General features: G+C 43.4%; 1 protein-coding gene across 2 annotated transcripts in view; it reads right to left on the bottom strand.

Moving 5' to 3' along the window:
- GMIP (GEM interacting protein) overlaps positions 1 to 18789 on the bottom strand; it is a 108238-nt gene that overhangs the window by 79853 nt on the left and 9596 nt on the right. Inside the window, exons 1-3 of one of the 2 annotated variants that reach the window (XM_069766766.1) lie at positions 10087 to 10232; positions 6693 to 6786; positions 5131 to 5203 (exon numbers count right to left, since the gene is read on the bottom strand). In XM_069766766.1, coding sequence (XP_069622867.1) covers positions 5131 to 5203; positions 6693 to 6786; positions 10087 to 10108 — 189 coding nt within the window. In that variant the 5' untranslated portion in view covers positions 10109 to 10232. Of the gene's footprint in view, positions 1 to 5130; positions 5204 to 6692; positions 6787 to 10086; positions 10233 to 18789 lie in introns of those variants that run through there. The other variant, XM_069766765.1, reaches the window with a different exon arrangement.

Genomic DNA, 18789 nt, shown 5'->3' on the forward strand with positions numbered 1-18789 from the left:
TGTTGTGAGGTGGAAATTTAACCCCGCGCTTTCCAATTCACCAAACAATTTTGCCCCTATCTACATAATGGGGAAAAGTGAAAGGAAAAGTGTTGGAGGCAAATTGACAGCTGTCAGATGTGAACAAGGGGGACTTAAAGAATGAGAGCGATGGCGCCAAAGAGTATATACCGTACAGTTGCTAAGGTGGGGCCCCGACATGGGATACTCACCACACATGGGGATATGAACACACACACAAAATGCGCCACACACTACCACGTGCTTGAAACACATACACCACCCTCAGCACACATTTCACCACAAATACACCAACCTCGCCACATAAAAGTCAAAACACAAAAGTCGCCGCTCAAAACTCGCCACGCGCAAAACTCGCCACATGCAAAAACTGGGCTCACGCAAAACTCGCCACAAGTGCAAAACTCACCTCATGGAAAACTCACCACACGCAAAACTTGCACACGCGGAAAAATTGCCACATGCACAAAAGTTGCAGCACATGCAAAAGTTGCCTCACACACATACTTGTACACATACTTGCACATACTCAAAAGGCACCACACATAAAACTCGTCACGCGCAAAACTCGCCATGCGCAAAACTTGCTGCACACAACTTGCTACACTAACCTGTCACATGCAACTCGACACACAAAAAGTTGCTACACGCATGTTGCCACACAAAACTCATCCCACAAAAGTCGCTACATGCATGTCGCCACACGCAACTCAACACACACAACTTGACAAACAAAACTCGCCCTAAAACACACACAAGTCTGGTATTATCTTCAAAAATAAAAATCTGATTAATAAGCAGACAAACTACAAGAGCAACAAATGTACCATATAGGAAATACGGCAGCTGTCAGTCACATGACCTGTCTATTATGTGTATGTGTGAGCTAATATATACTGCCAGGGGGAGGGCTTCCTGTTGGCTGGGGATTTATCAGGCTGCCGATTTAGCTTACAAATACTGAGGTAAAAATACTGAGCAAATAACATGTGAACGAGGTATAATACAGGAGGAGATGACACACAGGTATATACTATATACAGGGGAGATGACACACAGATATATACTATATACAAGAGAGATGACACACAGGTATATACTATATAGAGGAGGAGATGACATACAGGTACATATATATACAGGAGGAGATGACATACAGGTATATACTATATACAGGAGCAGATGACCTACAGGTATATATATATATACAGGAGGAGATGACATACAGGTATATGCTATATATAGAAGATGACATACAGGTATATACTATATACAGGAGGAGATGATACAGATATATACTATATACAGGGGAGATGACACACAGGTATATACTATATATAGGAGGAGATGACATACAGGTATATACTATATATAAGAGGAGATGACATACAGGCATATGCTATATACAGGGGAGATGACACACAGCAGGTATATACTATATACAGGGGAGATGACATACAGGTATATACTATATACAGGAGATGACATACAGGTGTATACTATATATAAGGGAGATGATAAACATGTATATACTGAGGTGAAAATGAGAGGTGTGAGGTGAAAATGAAAAGGTGTGAGTGCAAAATGAGAGGAGTGAGGGAAAATAGTGGAGTGATCAGAAATTGACAGATGTGAGGTCGAAATGACAAGTGTTAGGGGGGAATGAGAGGAGTGAGGGGGAAAATGAGTGAGGGGGAAAATAAGGAGTGAGGGAGAAAATGAGAGGTGTGAGGGAGAAAATGAGAGATGTGAGGGGTAAAATGAAAGATGTGATTGGGAAAATGAGAGGCGTGATGGGAAAATAAGAGAAGTGTGGTGCTATAACTAATCACAGATATTTACTATGCCTAGGCAACGCCGGGCTCTTCAGCTAGTATGTATATAAATGAGGACTGTATGATCATGACATTCTTGTTTATACAAAGGGGTACATAATAAAGAGGTCATCCATGCAGCAGATAAGGGGTATTAGTAGACAGGGACTCAGCCCTAGCTGATATAATATACTTTGCTATCAAGTTGTAATAAACCACAAATTACTTTCTTTTCCAGAGAATCTGCATTGGAAGAAACAGAAGGAGATTTTTGGGGCAAATATCAGACATACAAGGGAGAACTAGGCAACATTATGAGGAACCCAAGGGGTATTAGTAGACTGGGACTCAGCCCTAGCTGATCTAATATACTTTGATATCAAGTGGTAATAAACCACAAATATCTTCTCCAGAGAAACTGCATTGGAAGCAAGAGAAGGAGAATTTGGGGGCATATAACAGGCATACAAGGGAAAACCAGGCAACATTATGAGGAACCCATTTTGATTATTGCTGTGGGGCTTTCTCTTTACTGTGCAGATCACTGCATCCCAAAATTTCATGGATAGATACAATTATTGATGCTCATGTATGGACATATGTGTGTAAACTTTGCACAAGTACATAGTTATAGCAAAGTTTGTGGTAAACATACACAACCTGTCTTGCTCCCTCACAGTTCCTGCAGTCCAGGATACAGCTGCTGGTAAATGATGACTCTTCACTCTCTACATGAAAAGTTACAATTCTGACCATGGATTTTGATCCCTTGAAAGAATACCTCCAAGATGCAGAATTATGTGGTAAGGGCATAGAGTGAGACCCCATGGCGGGACCGCAAAAAAGGTGAGAAATTGTGTGCAAAACAGTAATGAAGTCAACATTATAGAGATATAAGATCACATATCACTATACTGTATATAGGCTCTCCCTGTCACTATATGGTGCCTTTGTGAGTGAATTTCGCATAGACCCATAGCTTCCTTCAGGTCATGGTCTTATTTGTTTAATTATACTCTGGGACTGAAACATGTCAAAAGACCACTGCTCTAAAATGCAATGGTGGCTGCTTTAAACCACTCCATCCGCTGCTTGGCTGTCACAATTCCTCCTTTCAGTGTGTTTGGATGCAGTGGATGACAGTTCTGCTGCATGCTGCACTGTCAGTATGGTGATTGATAGCTCAGCTGTCCAATCGGATGCTGGGGCATGATGAGCTGTAAAGGTCTGAAGTGACCATTTAGCTGTCCAATCAGGAGCAGGGTGTGTCGGGGCTTCATTCATGTGTCACCTGTTCAGAGTAGTTACCTGTCTATTTAGCCAGCTCTCTGCCTTAAGGTACCTTCACACATAACGATATCGTTAAGGATATCGTTGCAACGTCACGCTTTTTGTGACGTAGCAATGATCTCGCTAACGATCTCGTTATGTGTGACAGCGACCAACGATCAGGCCACTGCTGGGAGATCATTGGTCGCTGGGGAATGATCAGGACCTTTTTTTGGATGCTGATCACCCGCTATCATCACTGGATCGGCGTGTGTGACGCCGATCCAGCGATGTGTTCACTTGTAACCAGGGTAAATATCGGGTTACTAAGCGCAGGGCCGCGCTTAGTAACCCGATATTTACCCTGGTTACCATTGTAAAGGTAAAAAAAAAAACAGTACATACTCACATTCTGATGTCTGTCACGTCCCCCGGCGTCCACAGGGTTAAAACTGCTTTCGGGAGGAGCGCTGCTAATGCACGCGCTGCTGCCGAGAAGCTTCCCTGCACTGACTGTCAGTGCCGGCAGTAACAGCGGTAACGTCACCGCTGTGCTCTGCTTTACGGCCGACACTGACACAATCAGTGCAGGGAAGCTGTCGGTCGTGCGCTTGCATTAGCAGCGCTCCTGCCGAAAGCAGTTTTAACCCTGTGGACGCCAGGGGACGTGACAGACATCAGAATGTGAGTATGCACTGCTTTTTTTTTAACTTTTACAATGGTAACCAGGGTAAATATCGGGTTACTAAGCTCGGCCCTGCACTTAGTAACCCGATGTTTACCCTGGTTACCCGGGTGCTGCAGGGGGACTTCAGCATCGTTGAAGACAGTTTCAACGATGCCGAAGTCGTTCCCCTGATCGTTGGTCGATGGAGAGAGCTGTCTGTGTGACAGCTCCCCAGCGACCACACAACGACTTACCAACGATCACGGCCAGGTCGTATCGCTGGTCGTGATCATTGGTAAATCGTTTAGTGTAACGGTACCTTTAGACTGCTGTCAATTGTAGCTTTCCTCAAGAGGTGTGTGTTTGCTCCATGCTCCTAGTCTTGTATTCTGATATTTCCTGCTCAACCTTGGATTTGCCTTGACCATCCGTGTGTCAAGCCCCTTTTGTCTTGATTCGCTATGTTTTTAAAATTCTGACCTTGGACTGTTACCTGACTACGCCTTTGTCTCAACCATCTGTGTCTATGATGTACCCTACTGGCTTTTGACCTTGGACCTCTTGACTAATAAGCCTCACGGCTTGTCCATGAGTAGCGACTAGCATTGGCATTACATTGGCATTGTGTTTTTTGACAAAGGGTTGCATGCTGATGCTCGTGTACAGTCATGCTATGAAGCTACCAATGGAGGCACAGTTTTTGTGCTGATGTTAATACCAGAGGAGGTTTGGACTCTGCAGTTATTGAATCAGCAGAGCGTTGGTGACTTGTATAGACTATGCACATCAGCACTGACCAAACCCTCTCTTTAATTTTATGCAGTATCCACGTGACCTACCGGTGAACACTGACAAAAAGGACCCCAGTGAAAGAACAACATATGGAATCTTTGCAGTCCAATAGCTCATCATAATGCACAATTCCACCTGCTTTGGAGGTGGAAATGGGCCCCCTTACCTCAGCTGCACAGGTTGTACCAATGATATATCAGCCCCTACCCATAACACAATTTACTATCACTTATCAGCTAATCCAATGTGACCAACATACTAAAGAATGTGCCAACTCCTCCCTCAGACACCTAATGATAATATCACACAATAAGACATATAGTCATAGTGCTACGAATGACAGTGCCAACCTACATCACATAAATACAGCATTACAAAAGACCATTACCAGTGGATAGAGTGATTAGGTGCATTAACAGTGCCAGCCTGTTAGTGCATCAAGTAAAGTAACACAAATAGTTGTGGCCTCCGTGTCTGGGCCCTTCAATGATGGCACCACATGAAAGGAAATATCTTCCCTCGCCCTCCTGTACCACAAGAAAACAGACAAGTATTTCCGTGTCTCACCAGTGGTTCTTCTTCATCCTGTTGCATCTCGGAGTTTGTAAGCCCGGAATCGTTCAAGAACATGTCCACGGTCCTAAATAGGATAAACATGATCACACGATAATCAATGTTGGAAAAAGATATGTGTTAGGAAAACTCAAACACCCCGATATCTATTTAGTCCATGGGAGGGATGGACAACCCAAAGTCTTTTAATTTTCATTGGTACAGGCTGTTAAAGAAAATGTCCAGGTTTAGAAAAAACATGTCTGATCTCTTAAAAAAACAGTGTCAAAACTGTCCATAGGTTGGGTCTGATTTTGCAGCATGGAGAGCATTTTTCCAGAGATGGGTGGACTTAGTATATAGACAACATAAATGCTACAGAAGTGCCCTGTAAGCAATGGTACCACTGCCACCATAAAAGTAGATATGAGCACCATATTTTTACTATACTGCATAGAAAGTTTGTGGGGGCAATCTATGATGAGCTATTAGACGGCATCTGCCTATAAACTGCTCTTGGATCATCTGTTTTCCATGGCCATCCTTGCCTAAAGGAACATGATGTTATGCTAATTAGGCCTCTCATGTACATGAAAAAACGGACTGATTATTTTGATCAGTTTTTCTCGTACGTGAAGAAGAAAAAAAAGTTTCTCCACCTTCTCTAGTGACAGTCTGGGAAAATCGGACTCATAGACTTGCATTGCCGACTTTGATCTGTTGCTTGGATCGAAGTCAGACTTGTCTCCATGAACATCTGCGGACCGAATGGTTCGCAAAAAATCACAGACAAGTGAATGGCCTCATAGACTATCACAGGTATCTGTGAAAAAAGAGAATATTGGACATCTGAATGAGGCCTTACACAAACAGGGTAGCGCAGCTGAGCTCGGCTATTCTTGTAATCACATTTCTGGTGGTTGGGACTTAGAAGCACTTATTCCCATTTTTACCATGAAAGGCAGAGATGGGAATGACAGTGTTACCGCGTATGAACACCTTTTACGTCCTAAATGCATGTATTTTGGGGATAAAAAGAATTTCTATTACTTTAGGGATTCATCAAAATTTGGACTGTTTGGCTTCTACACCCTCTATATATCACTGTACATAGCAATCTCCTGAAGAGTTACCAGTGAATCTGACAGTAAGTACAGTCTGTAATGCCTAGCTCTCATCTTCTGAACAATTTATGATCAAATCAAAGCTCAACATTTAGTAAAAAAAATCAGATAAGGAAATAATTCAGCGCAGAGAAGGGGAGGTGGGGAGGGTATGGGTTCTTGGGTTCGTGTAATTGCTGTTTATTTGTCTTGTTAATCTTAAAATTTAATAAACAGAATTATAAAGAAAAAATGAAAATAAATTCAGAAATTGAGAAATAGGGGTATGCTTATAAAGAGATTTTTAGCTTGGATTTTGACGCAGAACCACTTCACAATCCACTTAATAAACAGCTTCAAAATCTACAAAAATTCTTCTTCATTTGCATCAGCAAAACTAGTCATTTCATTTCCCATTCCTTCGAAATAACCCAAAATTTAAATTTTTGGCAGAAATGTACTGTTTGTACTCACTCATTCCCAAGGCTGATCTCCAGGGCATCCAGATCTTTAAATATTTCACTAAATCTTTTCCGACCCTCTGGAGGACCGATCTGTGCGTTAACATCTATAGGAGACAAAAAAAATAATACTATTATCAAGATAAAGGTAGCAGACAGACTCGGGAGGTGCTCGACAAGGTACCACAAATGGTCCGTTCTTCCCACATATAATTATTGGGATGAAGAACAAAGTAAAGGAATGAAGCGAAAGGGACATATTCGGTTAGACTGGCCTACTAGAAATCCAAAATATAGCTTTCTCCGGGAGAGGAAGGAGAGTGAGGACCTGCGCCGCGCCGTGAGTATCGATAGGCCACACGGCAGTGGTAAGGGTCAGGTGCAGAAAGGACCAGGGAATGTCGTCGGGAGGGCAGCGGAGTGCACATTGAGCAGGAGATTGCTGTGAAGGACTATTGGCTGCAGAGCAGCGTAACGGACTAGGGGCTCAGCAGGTCAGACCGATGACTGCCCGCTGCCGCCAGGAAAGAGGAGACTAATTTGTTAGGTGGGGAAGCTGGAAGACCTCAGCACCGGCCTCAGCCGGCATCCAGCATTCATCCCAGAAGAAGTGACAAGCATCGGACTCACGCTAAGTGAAATAGACTCATATCTAACAGTTCATGAGAGCAAAAAAAAGTGGAGCGCACTCACCGGAGCACTTCAACGGGTCCTGATAATTGCTTACCCCACGACATCATAGACCGATATGATAATGACTGAACTCGACGCGCGTTTCGCTGTGTTAATAAGCTTCACCAGGAGAAGACGTTGCTCTGACTGTGGCATGGACTTTTGTTTAATCCTGAGTAATTTTCATCTTATCTGTGATAGATTGAGACCTAAATATAACGTATAATTTTTTATTCTAGTCTAAAGTCTGTTATTGGTGTTTGTATTTTTTTTTATTGCATACTATTGTTATTTATCAAGACATAGTCTAGGTTGGTGCTACATTTTTAAGTAGGCCTGGTAGTGTCCGTGATATGGGCTGTCTTACTAGTTCCATTGATTAATGTTTCTATGGAACAACCTTTCCAAGGTGAATCTCTTCTAACGAGTCATTACATAACCACTGTATAGAAGATAAATGTTCAATCAATGGCCTTCTGACCGCTTGGACCCACCAGTGACTAGAAGACTGGACCCAGTCTATCATTCCTACCCACCAGGATGTCCATGGTGATGAGGAGCAACATGGAGTAGTGGTCGGCCATGGTATATATGCAATATAAAGGATACTATTTTCATTGACAGTATGGATTCTCTTTAACTCTAATGTTCTTCACAGCTGTAATCTGCTCTAAAGTTACGGTAAATGGGGGATGTTTGACTCCTGTTAATTGAGGACCTGAAGGAATATGCCAAAAATGCACAATTGCCAAACTCTTTTGCAGGAAAAAAAATGAGACCACCTGGACTACAGGAAGACTTCCCAGGCCAATGTTTTCCTTGCCATGATGCCAAGTATTCAGGGGAATATCGTTATTGTAAGTGGTATGTCCTGACGAAGGGGTCGTCTGAACCCTGAAACGCATTGAATAAACCACGTTGAACCTTTACTATTCCTGGAATTCTTCTGGCTGCAGCGCGATGATTATCCTCTTCTCCTACTAAGGTGTTTTTAGTTTTACTATGCTCTTTTGTGTCTTTAAGTGTATAGAGCATGACATATAAAATTCTCCTTGACCCCGAAACCATTGTATTTGCCACTTTGCCAACAGGAGACACATCAATTAGCTATAAATCCAGCAATGAAAAAGATAAAAGAAAGTGCACTCACCGGTCCTTCAAAATTATATGCCTTTAATCAGAACATGTGCAGGAAACTTACAGGAGAACGTGGAATAATGGACGACGGCCGTTTCGTGCGGCTGCACTTCTACGGGTCCGAAGTACGGGTCATTCGGACCCGTAGAAGTGCAGCCGCACGAAACGGCCGCCGTCCGTTATTCCATGTTCTCCTGTAAGTTTCCTGCACATGTTCTGATTAAAGGCATATAATTTTGAAGGACTGGTGAGTGCACTTTCTTTTATCTTTTTCCTTGCTGGATATGCGATGTTCTGACTTTAGTGCACCCGGCATCCTCTCGGCATTCCAGACCCAGCAGTGGCACACAGCAGTGGTTCTCTGAGGTTCCAATGTTTTAATGTGGGAGCAGTGCCGTGTTTTTCTTTTTGTATCTAATTAGCTATAAATCTCTGCATAGTGCAATGACAGCAACAATTTTTTTACATAAAATCCTTAAAGGGGACCTATCACAAGTTCAAAAGTGGACAGTGTTTTGCTCAAATTTTATTCCCGATGCTCCCCTAAGTATTCCATTTTTTATTTTTTTTAAATCCGACGTATGGTTCTGGAGATATTGGGCCTTTTTATTTATTGTTCATTTTCATGAACCTTACCAAGGGAGGCTAATCCTGTCGGCCACGCCCCTTATGTAAAGACCAAAACAATTAGAATGAAACAAAAGGGCCTCATATCTTAGGAACCGTATGGTAGATTTATAAAAAACAAAAACCAGAATACTCAAGGGAACAGTGGGAATAAAAAATGAGCAAAAACTGCCCGCTTTTGATCTGGTGATAAATCCTCTTTAAATCCTATATCCTCTCTGGATATCTTTGGTGTCAATCTCTCCGGTGCTTAGACACATTTCTAATCCTGTCCCCTCGCCGGTACAGACAGAAATAAAGTCACTGACCTGTTAGATTACGCCGAAAGCAGGATGTGGTTAAAACATCGCTAAGAGGAGATGTAACCCTGTAAAGTCTGACACCGACACGTACCGTGGATATGACAGAGAAACTAAGCCTGATAAAATAGATACGAGGTGTAATCGCAGCGATGTGCATAATACCCCTGTACATACGTCATAGGTCAGGCCAAAAGTCAGATAGGAAGTGCATATAGTAACGCGATATACATCTGTCTGTCTGTATACTGCTAGTACAGACCCATGTATCTATAGGACATATATAGTACATTGTACTATGACCGGTCCGTGGTACTCACGGGTTTTTGGGTACTGTGGCCATAATACGGTACCAAAATGCACCCGCACAATGGCCATGTGAAGTGGCCTAAGCCCCCATTATACTGTACATATTCACCTATGCACTAGTTTTCAGCATAGTAAAGACTATATATATATATATATATATATATATATATATATATATATATATAAAGTATATGTATTTAATGATACTCAATGCACGGGTACGAAATTGTGAACAGCCGAGGGAAACGGGTTGCAGCAAGAAGCACGAAGTTATACATGAAATCATAGATAAGACCACAGGAGCCATAAGCAAGTGAAAGAGACAGCAGAATAAAGAATGGGGGGCAGTCCGCAGTTTCTTACCCCCTCCTCTGCCTGATGCCATTTTCCCAGGCCCAGCTGGACTGGACGCCACTGCCAATTGTGGAACCCGGGTTTTACTGATGTAGTGACAAAGACCCGCAGCTTCCTGGCAGCAGTCATCACATCAGGAAGTGCAGAGTGAGAGTGCTGAGCACGGCAGTCACCCTCATGGGCGTCGAGACCAATACTCTACCGCCTGCAAATTAAAACTGTGCATCCTATTTAGCTGGGAATTTCCAAATACATGTAGTGCATTGAAAAGTATTCACGCTATCGTCTTTTTTTTCCCCTTATTAAACTTTTTTTTTTAAATAATTAAAATATGACCTATTATTTTAATCAGTTTACAAAATGGACAATGTTTATTTTATCCATATTACGATCTTTATTAATAAAAATAAAATGGTAATCTTGCAATTCTCACACTGGCCACTAGGGCTATTTTAGACACATACTTCTTGTCCTTCCGCTAAGCGTTTTTTCAGCGGGTTCCTTATCAGAAGAGGCAGGATTATAATGACTAGTAACATATGTATACAGAGCTGATTACACAGGATGCCCCAGTCACAATGATGTCTAGGCTGACCTTCTCCCCTTGCTGTCACAATGACCTTTGCACACGCTCATTACACACCTCACTACAAAAGATAGGGTCTGATCATTGCAGCTAATGTACATGTGTTATTTCCTGAAACAACAAAAGTCTAAAAAAAGCCCCCGTGGCCAATATGAAAATTGCAAGGTTTGTTTTTTTTTTCATTTTTTAAATACAGATCGTGAAATGTGCAAAAAAAAAATTACAAAAAGCAAAAAATATTATTTAAACAGTAGATCATTTTGTGATGATATCTTTCCCTTAAGTCAAGGTTTTTAAAAATCTGTGCAATATGATCAAAATAAAAATGAAGTAGAAAATATTTTAATTCATAATTTATTTTATTACGACACACCTAAATCGTTACTTCAAAATTAGCAGAGATGTAACCAGACTGGCATTGTGCCCCTCTATATAGTGTGCCATGTAGTGCCCATAAACTAGAGAATTTGTTAAATATCACTGTCCAATCACTGGGAATTTAGCTAAAACTTGTGAAGATGCCTGTATGGGCAGCAGATGTGGCACCAGGTTTGTAAGCTATAGGTGACTTGGCCAAAAAGGCTAATGGTGACTGATTCAGTAGTGGTAGGTGAAGAGTCATGTGTGGCCAGATCAATAAGGCTATATAGAGCAAAATAATACCGCGAAAGAGTACCCAAATGATACCACTGTACAATGCCAAATTTATGTGACCACAAGTCCCAAAAAACAAAACTATATCATGTCAAAACAATAGCTTTATATAGTGCCCAAATAATACCACCATATATACAGGGCTGGCGTTAGCGGCAGGCACACCAGGCAGCTGCCTAGGGCCCCCGCTCCCCAGGGGCCCACAGTCAGTTGCCTGCCACCAGCGCCGACTGCCCCACGCCAGCGCCATCGCATTCAACTATAGTTCAAAGCAATGATGGAGGAGAGAGCATCGGCTGATGCTCCCTCTCCCATCATTCCCCTCTGCCTCTTTCACTGCTGGTGCACGTTGACGTCACTTCATCCCATACCCGACAGACTGCAGACGCTTAGACCGGAGCCAAGCTGGGAGCAGCGCGGGGCACGAGGAGAGGTGAGGATTGTGTGGTGTTTTTTTTAAATATATGAATGATTGAGTACTGGACTGTCAGGCCATTCTCAGGGGGGCTACATTATATTCTATGGGGGAGGGTTGTATTAGATTTTATGAGGGAGGATTGCATCATACTCTTTGATGGGGCTACATTATATTCTATGGGGGCTGCATTATACTATATGAAGAGGGCTACATTGTATTCCATGGAGGGGCTACATTATATTATATGGGGGGCTGCATTATATTCTATGGGGATCTGCATTATACTCTATGAGGGGGCTACCATATATTCTATGGAGGGGCTGCATTATACTATATGGGGGGGCTGCATTATATTCTATGGGGGTCACGTTATTTTGTATGGCAGGGCTGCATTATACTCAGGGGACTACATTATATTCTGTGGGGTGGCTGCATTATACTCTGTGGGGTGGCAGCATTATACTATATGTGGGCTGCATTATACTGTACTATACTATGGGGAATACATTATACAATATGAAGAACTATGGGGTGCATTATACTATGGGAATTGAATTGTACTACATGGATGACTATTGCAGTGCATTATACTATATGGAGCACTATGAGGAAAGCATTATACTATATGGGTGACTGAGCAGTGTATTTTAATATAAGGAGGACTATGAGGAGTGTATTATACTATATGGAGGACTGTATTATACTATATGGAGGACTGAGGAGTGTATTATACTATATGGAGGACTATGGGGAGTGTATAATACTATAAGGAGCACTATGAGGTGATTATTATTCTATATGGAGGACTGAGCAGTGTATTTTAATATATGAGGACTATGAGGAGTGTATTACACTATATGGAGGACTGAGGAGTGTATTTTAATATATGGAGGACTATGAGGAGTGTATTATACTATATGGAGGACTATGGGTAGTGTTAGTGTATAATACTATATGGAGGACTGAGGAGTGTATTTTAACCCCTTCATGACCCAGCCTATTTTGACCTTAAAGACCTTGCCGTTTTTTGCAATTCTGACCAGTGTCCCTTCATGAGGTAATAACTCAGGAACGCTTCAACGGATCCTAGCGGTTCTGAGATTGTTTTTTCGTGACATATTGGGCTTCATGTTAGTGGTAAATTTAGGTCAATAAATTCTGTGTTTATTTGTGATAAAAACGGAAATTTGGCGAAAAGTTTGAAAATTTCGCAATTTTCACATTTTGAATTTTTATTCTGTTAAACCAGAGAGTTATGTGACACAAAATAGTTAATAAATAACATTTCCCACACGTCTACTTTACATCAGCACAATTTTGGAAACAAAATTTTTTTTTGCTAGGAAGTTATAAGGGTTAAAATTTGACCAGCGATTTCTCATTTTTACAACGAAATTTACAAAACCATTTTTTTTAGGGACCACCTCACATTTGAAGTCAGTTTGAGGGGTCTATATGGCTGAAAATACCCAAAAATGACACCATTCTAAAAACTGCACCCCTCAAGGTGCACAAAACCACATTCCAGAAGTTTATTAACCCTTCAGGTGCTTCACAGCAGCAGAAGCAACATGGAAGGAAAAAATTAACATTTAACTTTTTAGTCACAAAAATGATCTTTCAGCAACAATTTTTTTATTTTCCCAATGGTAAAAAGAGAAACTGAACCACGAAAGTTGTTGTCCAATTTGTCCTGAGTACGCTGATACCTCATATGTGGGGGTAAACCACTGTTTAGGCGCACGGCAGGGCTTGGAAGGGAAGGAGCGCCATTTGACTTTTTGAATGAAAAATTGGCTGCACTCTTTAGGGGACACCATGTCACGTTTGGAGAGCCCCCGTGTGCCTAAAAATTGGAGCTCCCCCACAAGTGACCCCATTTTGGAAACTAGACGCCCCAAGGAACTTATCTAGATGCATAGTGAGCCCTTTAAACCCTCAGGTGCTTCACAAATTGATCTGTAAAAATGAAAAAGTACTTTTTTTTCACAAAAAAATTCTTTTAGCCTCAATTTTTTCATTTTTACATGGACAACAGGATAAAATGTATCCTAAAATTTGTTTGGCAATTTCTCCTGAGTACACCGATACTTCACATGTGGGGGTAAACCACTGTTTGGGCACATGGTAAGGCTCGGAAGGGAAGGAGCGCCATTTGACTTTTTGAATGAAAAATTATCTCCATCGTTAGCGGACACCATGTCGCGTTTGGAGAGACCCTGTGTGCTTAAACATTGGAGCTCCCCCACAAGTGACCCCATTTTGGAAACTGGACCCCCCAATGAACTTATCTAGATGCCTAGTGAGCACTTTAAACCCTCAGGTGCTTCACAAATTGATCCGTAAAAATGAAAAAGTACTTTTTTTTCACAAAAAATTTCTTTTGCCTCAATTTTTTTATTTTCACATGGGCAATAGGATAAAATGGATCCTAAAATGTGTTGAGCAATTTCTCCCGAGTACGCCGATACCTCATATGTGGGGGTAAACCACTGTTTGGGCACACGGCAGGGCTCGGAAGGGAAGGCGCGCCTTTTGACTTTTTGAATGGAAAATTAGCTCCAATTGTTAGCGGACACCATGTCGCATTTGGAGCGCCCCTGTGTGCCTATGCAATGGAGCTCCCCCACAAGTGACCCCATTTTGGAAACTAGACCCCCCAAGGAACTTATCTAAATGCATACTGAGCACTTTAAACCCCCAGGTGCTTCACAGAAGTTTATAATGCAGAGCCATGAAAATAAAAAATAATTTTTCTTTTCTTAAAAATGATTTTTTAGCCTGGAATTTCCTATTTTGCCAAGGGTAATAGGAGAAATTGGACCCCAAATGTTGTTGTCCAGTTTGTCCTGAGTACGCAGATACCCCATATGTGGGGGTAAACCACTGTTTGGGCGCACGGCAGGGCTCAGAAGGGAAGGCACGCCATTTGGCTTTTTAAATGGAAAATTAGCTCCAATCATTAGCGGACACCATGTCGAGTTTGGAGAGCCCCTGTGTGCCTAAACATTGGAGATCCCCCACAAATGACCCCATTTTGGAAACTAGACCCCCAAAGGAACTAATCTAGATGTGTGGTGAGCACTTTGAACCCTCAAGTGCTTCACAGAAGTTTATAACGCAGAGCCATGAAAATAAAAAAAAAAATTCTTTTCTCAAAAATGATTTTTTTGCCCGCAATTTTTTATTTTCCCAAGGGTAACAGGAGAAATTTGACCCCAATATTTGTTGTCCAGTTTCTCCTGAGTACGGTGATACCCCATATGTGGGGGTAAACCACTGTTTAGGCACATGCTGGGGCTCGGAAGTGAAGTAGTGACGTTTTGAAATGCAGACTTTGATGGAATGCTCTGCGGGCGTCACGTTGCGTTTGCAGAGCCCCTGATGTGGCTAAACAGTGGAAACCCCCCACAAGTGACCCCATTTTGGAAACTAGACCCCGAAAGGAACTTATCTAGATGTGAGGTGAGCACTTTGAACCCCCAAGTGCTTCACAGAAGTTCATAACACAGAGCAGTGAAAATAAATACGTTTTCTTTCCTCAAAAATAATTTTTTAGCCCAGAATTTTTTAATTTTCCCAAGGGTAACAGGAGAAATTTGACCCCAATAGTTGTTGTCCAGTTTCTCCTGAGTACGGTGATACCCCATATGTGGGGGTAAACTATTATTTGGGCACTTGCCGGGGCTCGGAAGTGAAGTAGTGACGTTTTGAAATACAGACTTTGATGGAATGCTCTACGGGCGTCATGTTGCGTTTGCAGAGCACGTGATGTGACTAAACAGTAGAAACCCCCCACAAGTGACCCCATTTCGGAAACTAGACCCCGAAATGAAATTATCTAGATATGTGGTGAGCACTTTCAACCCCCGAGTGCTTCACAGAAGTTCATAACACAGAGCCGTGAAAATAATAAATACGTTTTCTTTCCTCAAAAATAATTTTTTAGCCCAGAATTTTTTATTTTCCCAAGGGTTACAGGAGAAATTGGACCCCAAAAGTTGTTGTCCAGTTTCTCCTGAGTACGCTGATACCCCATGTGTGGGGGTAAACCACTGTTTGGGCACACGTCGGGGCAGGGCCGGCTCCAGGTTTTCGAGGGCCCCGGGCGAAAGAGTCTCAGTGGGCCCCCCCCCCCCTTTAACACATACCCCGATTTATGATGCACAGATACGGCAGAGAAATGTATAGTACAATGCCAGATTTCACTTCTTACATGAGTGACAGCTATTGTAGATTCTGCAGTGTATATATACAGGAGGAAAGGTGCTGTGCAGTGTATATATACAGGAGAGGTGCTGTGCAGTGTATATATACAGGAGGAAAGGCTCTGTGCAGTGTATATATACAGGAGAGGTGCTTTTCTGTTTTGAGTTTTTCTATGAAACAAAGACTTTTCTACATAAACAACGTTGTTTGGTTTTGTGGCCCCAACAGATCTGTGCTACAAAGTAACAGGCGGCTCGGGCATTAATGAGGGACCTGATGCTGAATCCTTTCCACAAACCCTAATGACCCAATTAGTGCCCCGTCATTAGAAGCTCATTAAACGCCTCCCTGTCCCGAGCAGTCATGTACAGTATGGGGGGATCCTGCAGCCCACCCCCTGACTGCTCCATACCATACACTGCCCTCTGTCGCGCTCACTATTATCCTGTGCATTTCTCCTTCATCGTTACCCCATGTTACCCTTGTCACCCACCACTACAGAGTAGCAGGGCAGCCAATGTCACCCCCTCCCGGACCCTAATGGCAGCAGGAAATGTCTGCTCCTCTATTGGGTTGGAACCTGATTTAATCAAGGAATAATGTGGATTTGTTGCCGGTGGCTGCAGGGGAAGGGTTAAGTGATGCCATGTCCGTGGTGGGAGCAGTGGCAGCTGCTGGGAGCAGTGGCAGCTGCTGGGACCTGGACAGAGACAACCAATGTTGCTGTGACTGCACAGTGTGACCTGGAGGAGAGAAGCTGAGACTCCGGAGCAGAAATCACCCACATGCCAGCACTGGGCAGAGTCCCTCCAGTCACCAGCCTGGGGCCACGGGGCCCCAACGTACAGCCCACAGCTCAGTGTTATCCATGGCAGCAGCTCCCCTTCCTCCTGGCATCTAGTTAACCCCATTTATGCGGGTCGGATTGTTATCTTTAAGGTTTAGCAATAACCTTCATACAGATGGGAAGGGGTTAAGCTTCTTCCTACCCCACTGGTGCAGGTTTGGTGCAGCATGCATGTATTCTGGGTGAGCTGGGCGGCTACAGGCTGCACCCCACCAGCTGCTCCTCCAGACATCACCCACATTTTTAGGCAGCGGAGAAAGACAGCAGCAGACTGAGCCACAACTGCAACCACTGCTGGATACCTTTGCACTCACTGGGGCACGGGTATGACGGAGCTCCTCCGAATCTACCTGATAAACTTCAGCACTGTCTGCAGCCACCCAGGGGGGAGAGCAGAGAAGTGCTCTCTCCGCCCACAATGTCACACTGGCTGCCTTCTGTTAACCCCTATGTGTGCCTGCCTGGCTGCACTCACTGAGTGAGAAGATGCTTGTTTCAGAGCTGGCACATAGGGGTTAAGAGAACGCAGCCAGCAGTGACTTTGTGGGGGGAGAGAGCATGTTATCTCCTGCTCTGCTCTCCCAGCTGTATCTATGACAGCATGAGTGGGCCCCCCCCTCTCCCCAGGGCCCCGGCATTTGCCCGGTGTGCCGGGTGCTGACGCCGGCCCTGCGTCGGGGCTCAGAAGGGAAGTAGTGACTTTTGAAATGCAGACTTTGATGGAATGGTCTGCGGACGTCACGTTGCGTTTGCAGAGCCCCTGGTGTGCCTAAACAGTAGAAACCCCCCACAAGTGACCCCATTTTGGAAACTAGACCCCCCAAGGAACTTATCTAGATATGTGGTGAGCACTTTGAACCCCCAAGTGCTTCACAGACGTTTACAACGCAGAGCCGTGAAAATAAAAAAATCATTTTTCTTTCCTCAAAAATGATGTTTTAGCAAGCAATTTTTTATTTTCTCAAGGGTAACAGGAGAAATTGGACCCCAGTAATTGTTGCGCAGTTTATCCTGAGTATGCTGGTACCCCATATGTGGGGGTAAACCACTGTTTGGGCACACGTCGGGGCTCGGAAGTGAGGGAGCACCATTTGACTTTTTGAATACAAGATTGGCTGGAATCAATGGTGGCGCCATGTTGCGTTTGGAGACCCCTGATGTGCCTAAACAGTGGAAACCCCTCAATTCTAACTCCAACACACCCCTAAACCTTATCCCAACTGTAGCCGTAACCCTAATCACAACCCTAACCCCAACACACCCCTAACCACAACCCTAACCCCAACACACCCCTAACCCCAACACACCCCTAACCCTAACCACAACCCTAATTCCAACCCTAACCCTAAGGCTATGTGCCAACGTTGCGGATTCGTATGAGATTTTTCAGCACCATTTTTGAAAAATCCACGGGTAAAAGGCACTGCGTTTTACCTGCGGATTTACCGCGGATTGCCAGTGTTTTTTGTGCGGATTTCACCTGCGGATTCCTATTGAGGAACAGGTGTAAAACGCTGCGGAATCCGCACAAAGAATTGACATGCTGCGGAAAATACAACGCAGCGTTCCCGCGCGGTATTTTCCGCACCATGGGCACAGCGGATTTGGTTTTCCATATGTTTACATGGTACTGTAAACCTGATGGAACACTGCTGCGGATCCGCAGCCAAATCCGCACCGTGTGCACATAGCCTAATTCTAAAGGTATGTGCACACGCTGCGGAAAACGCTGCGGATCCGCAGCAGTTTCCCATGAGTTTACAGTTCAATGTAAACCTATGGGAAACAAAAATCGCTGTACACATGCTGCAGAAAAACTGCACGGAAACGCAGCGGTTTACATTCCGCAGCATGTCACTTCTTTCTGCGGATTCCGCAGCGGTTTTACAACTGCTCCAATAGAAAATCGCAGTTGTAAAACCGCAGTGAAATGCGCAGAAAAAACGCGGTAAATCCGCGATAAATCCACAGCGGTTTAGCACTGCGGATTTATCAAAT

This window comes from Ranitomeya imitator, chromosome 4 (genome assembly GCF_032444005.1).
Source record: "Ranitomeya imitator isolate aRanImi1 chromosome 4, aRanImi1.pri, whole genome shotgun sequence".
NCBI lineage: Eukaryota > Metazoa > Chordata > Amphibia > Anura > Dendrobatidae > Ranitomeya > Ranitomeya imitator.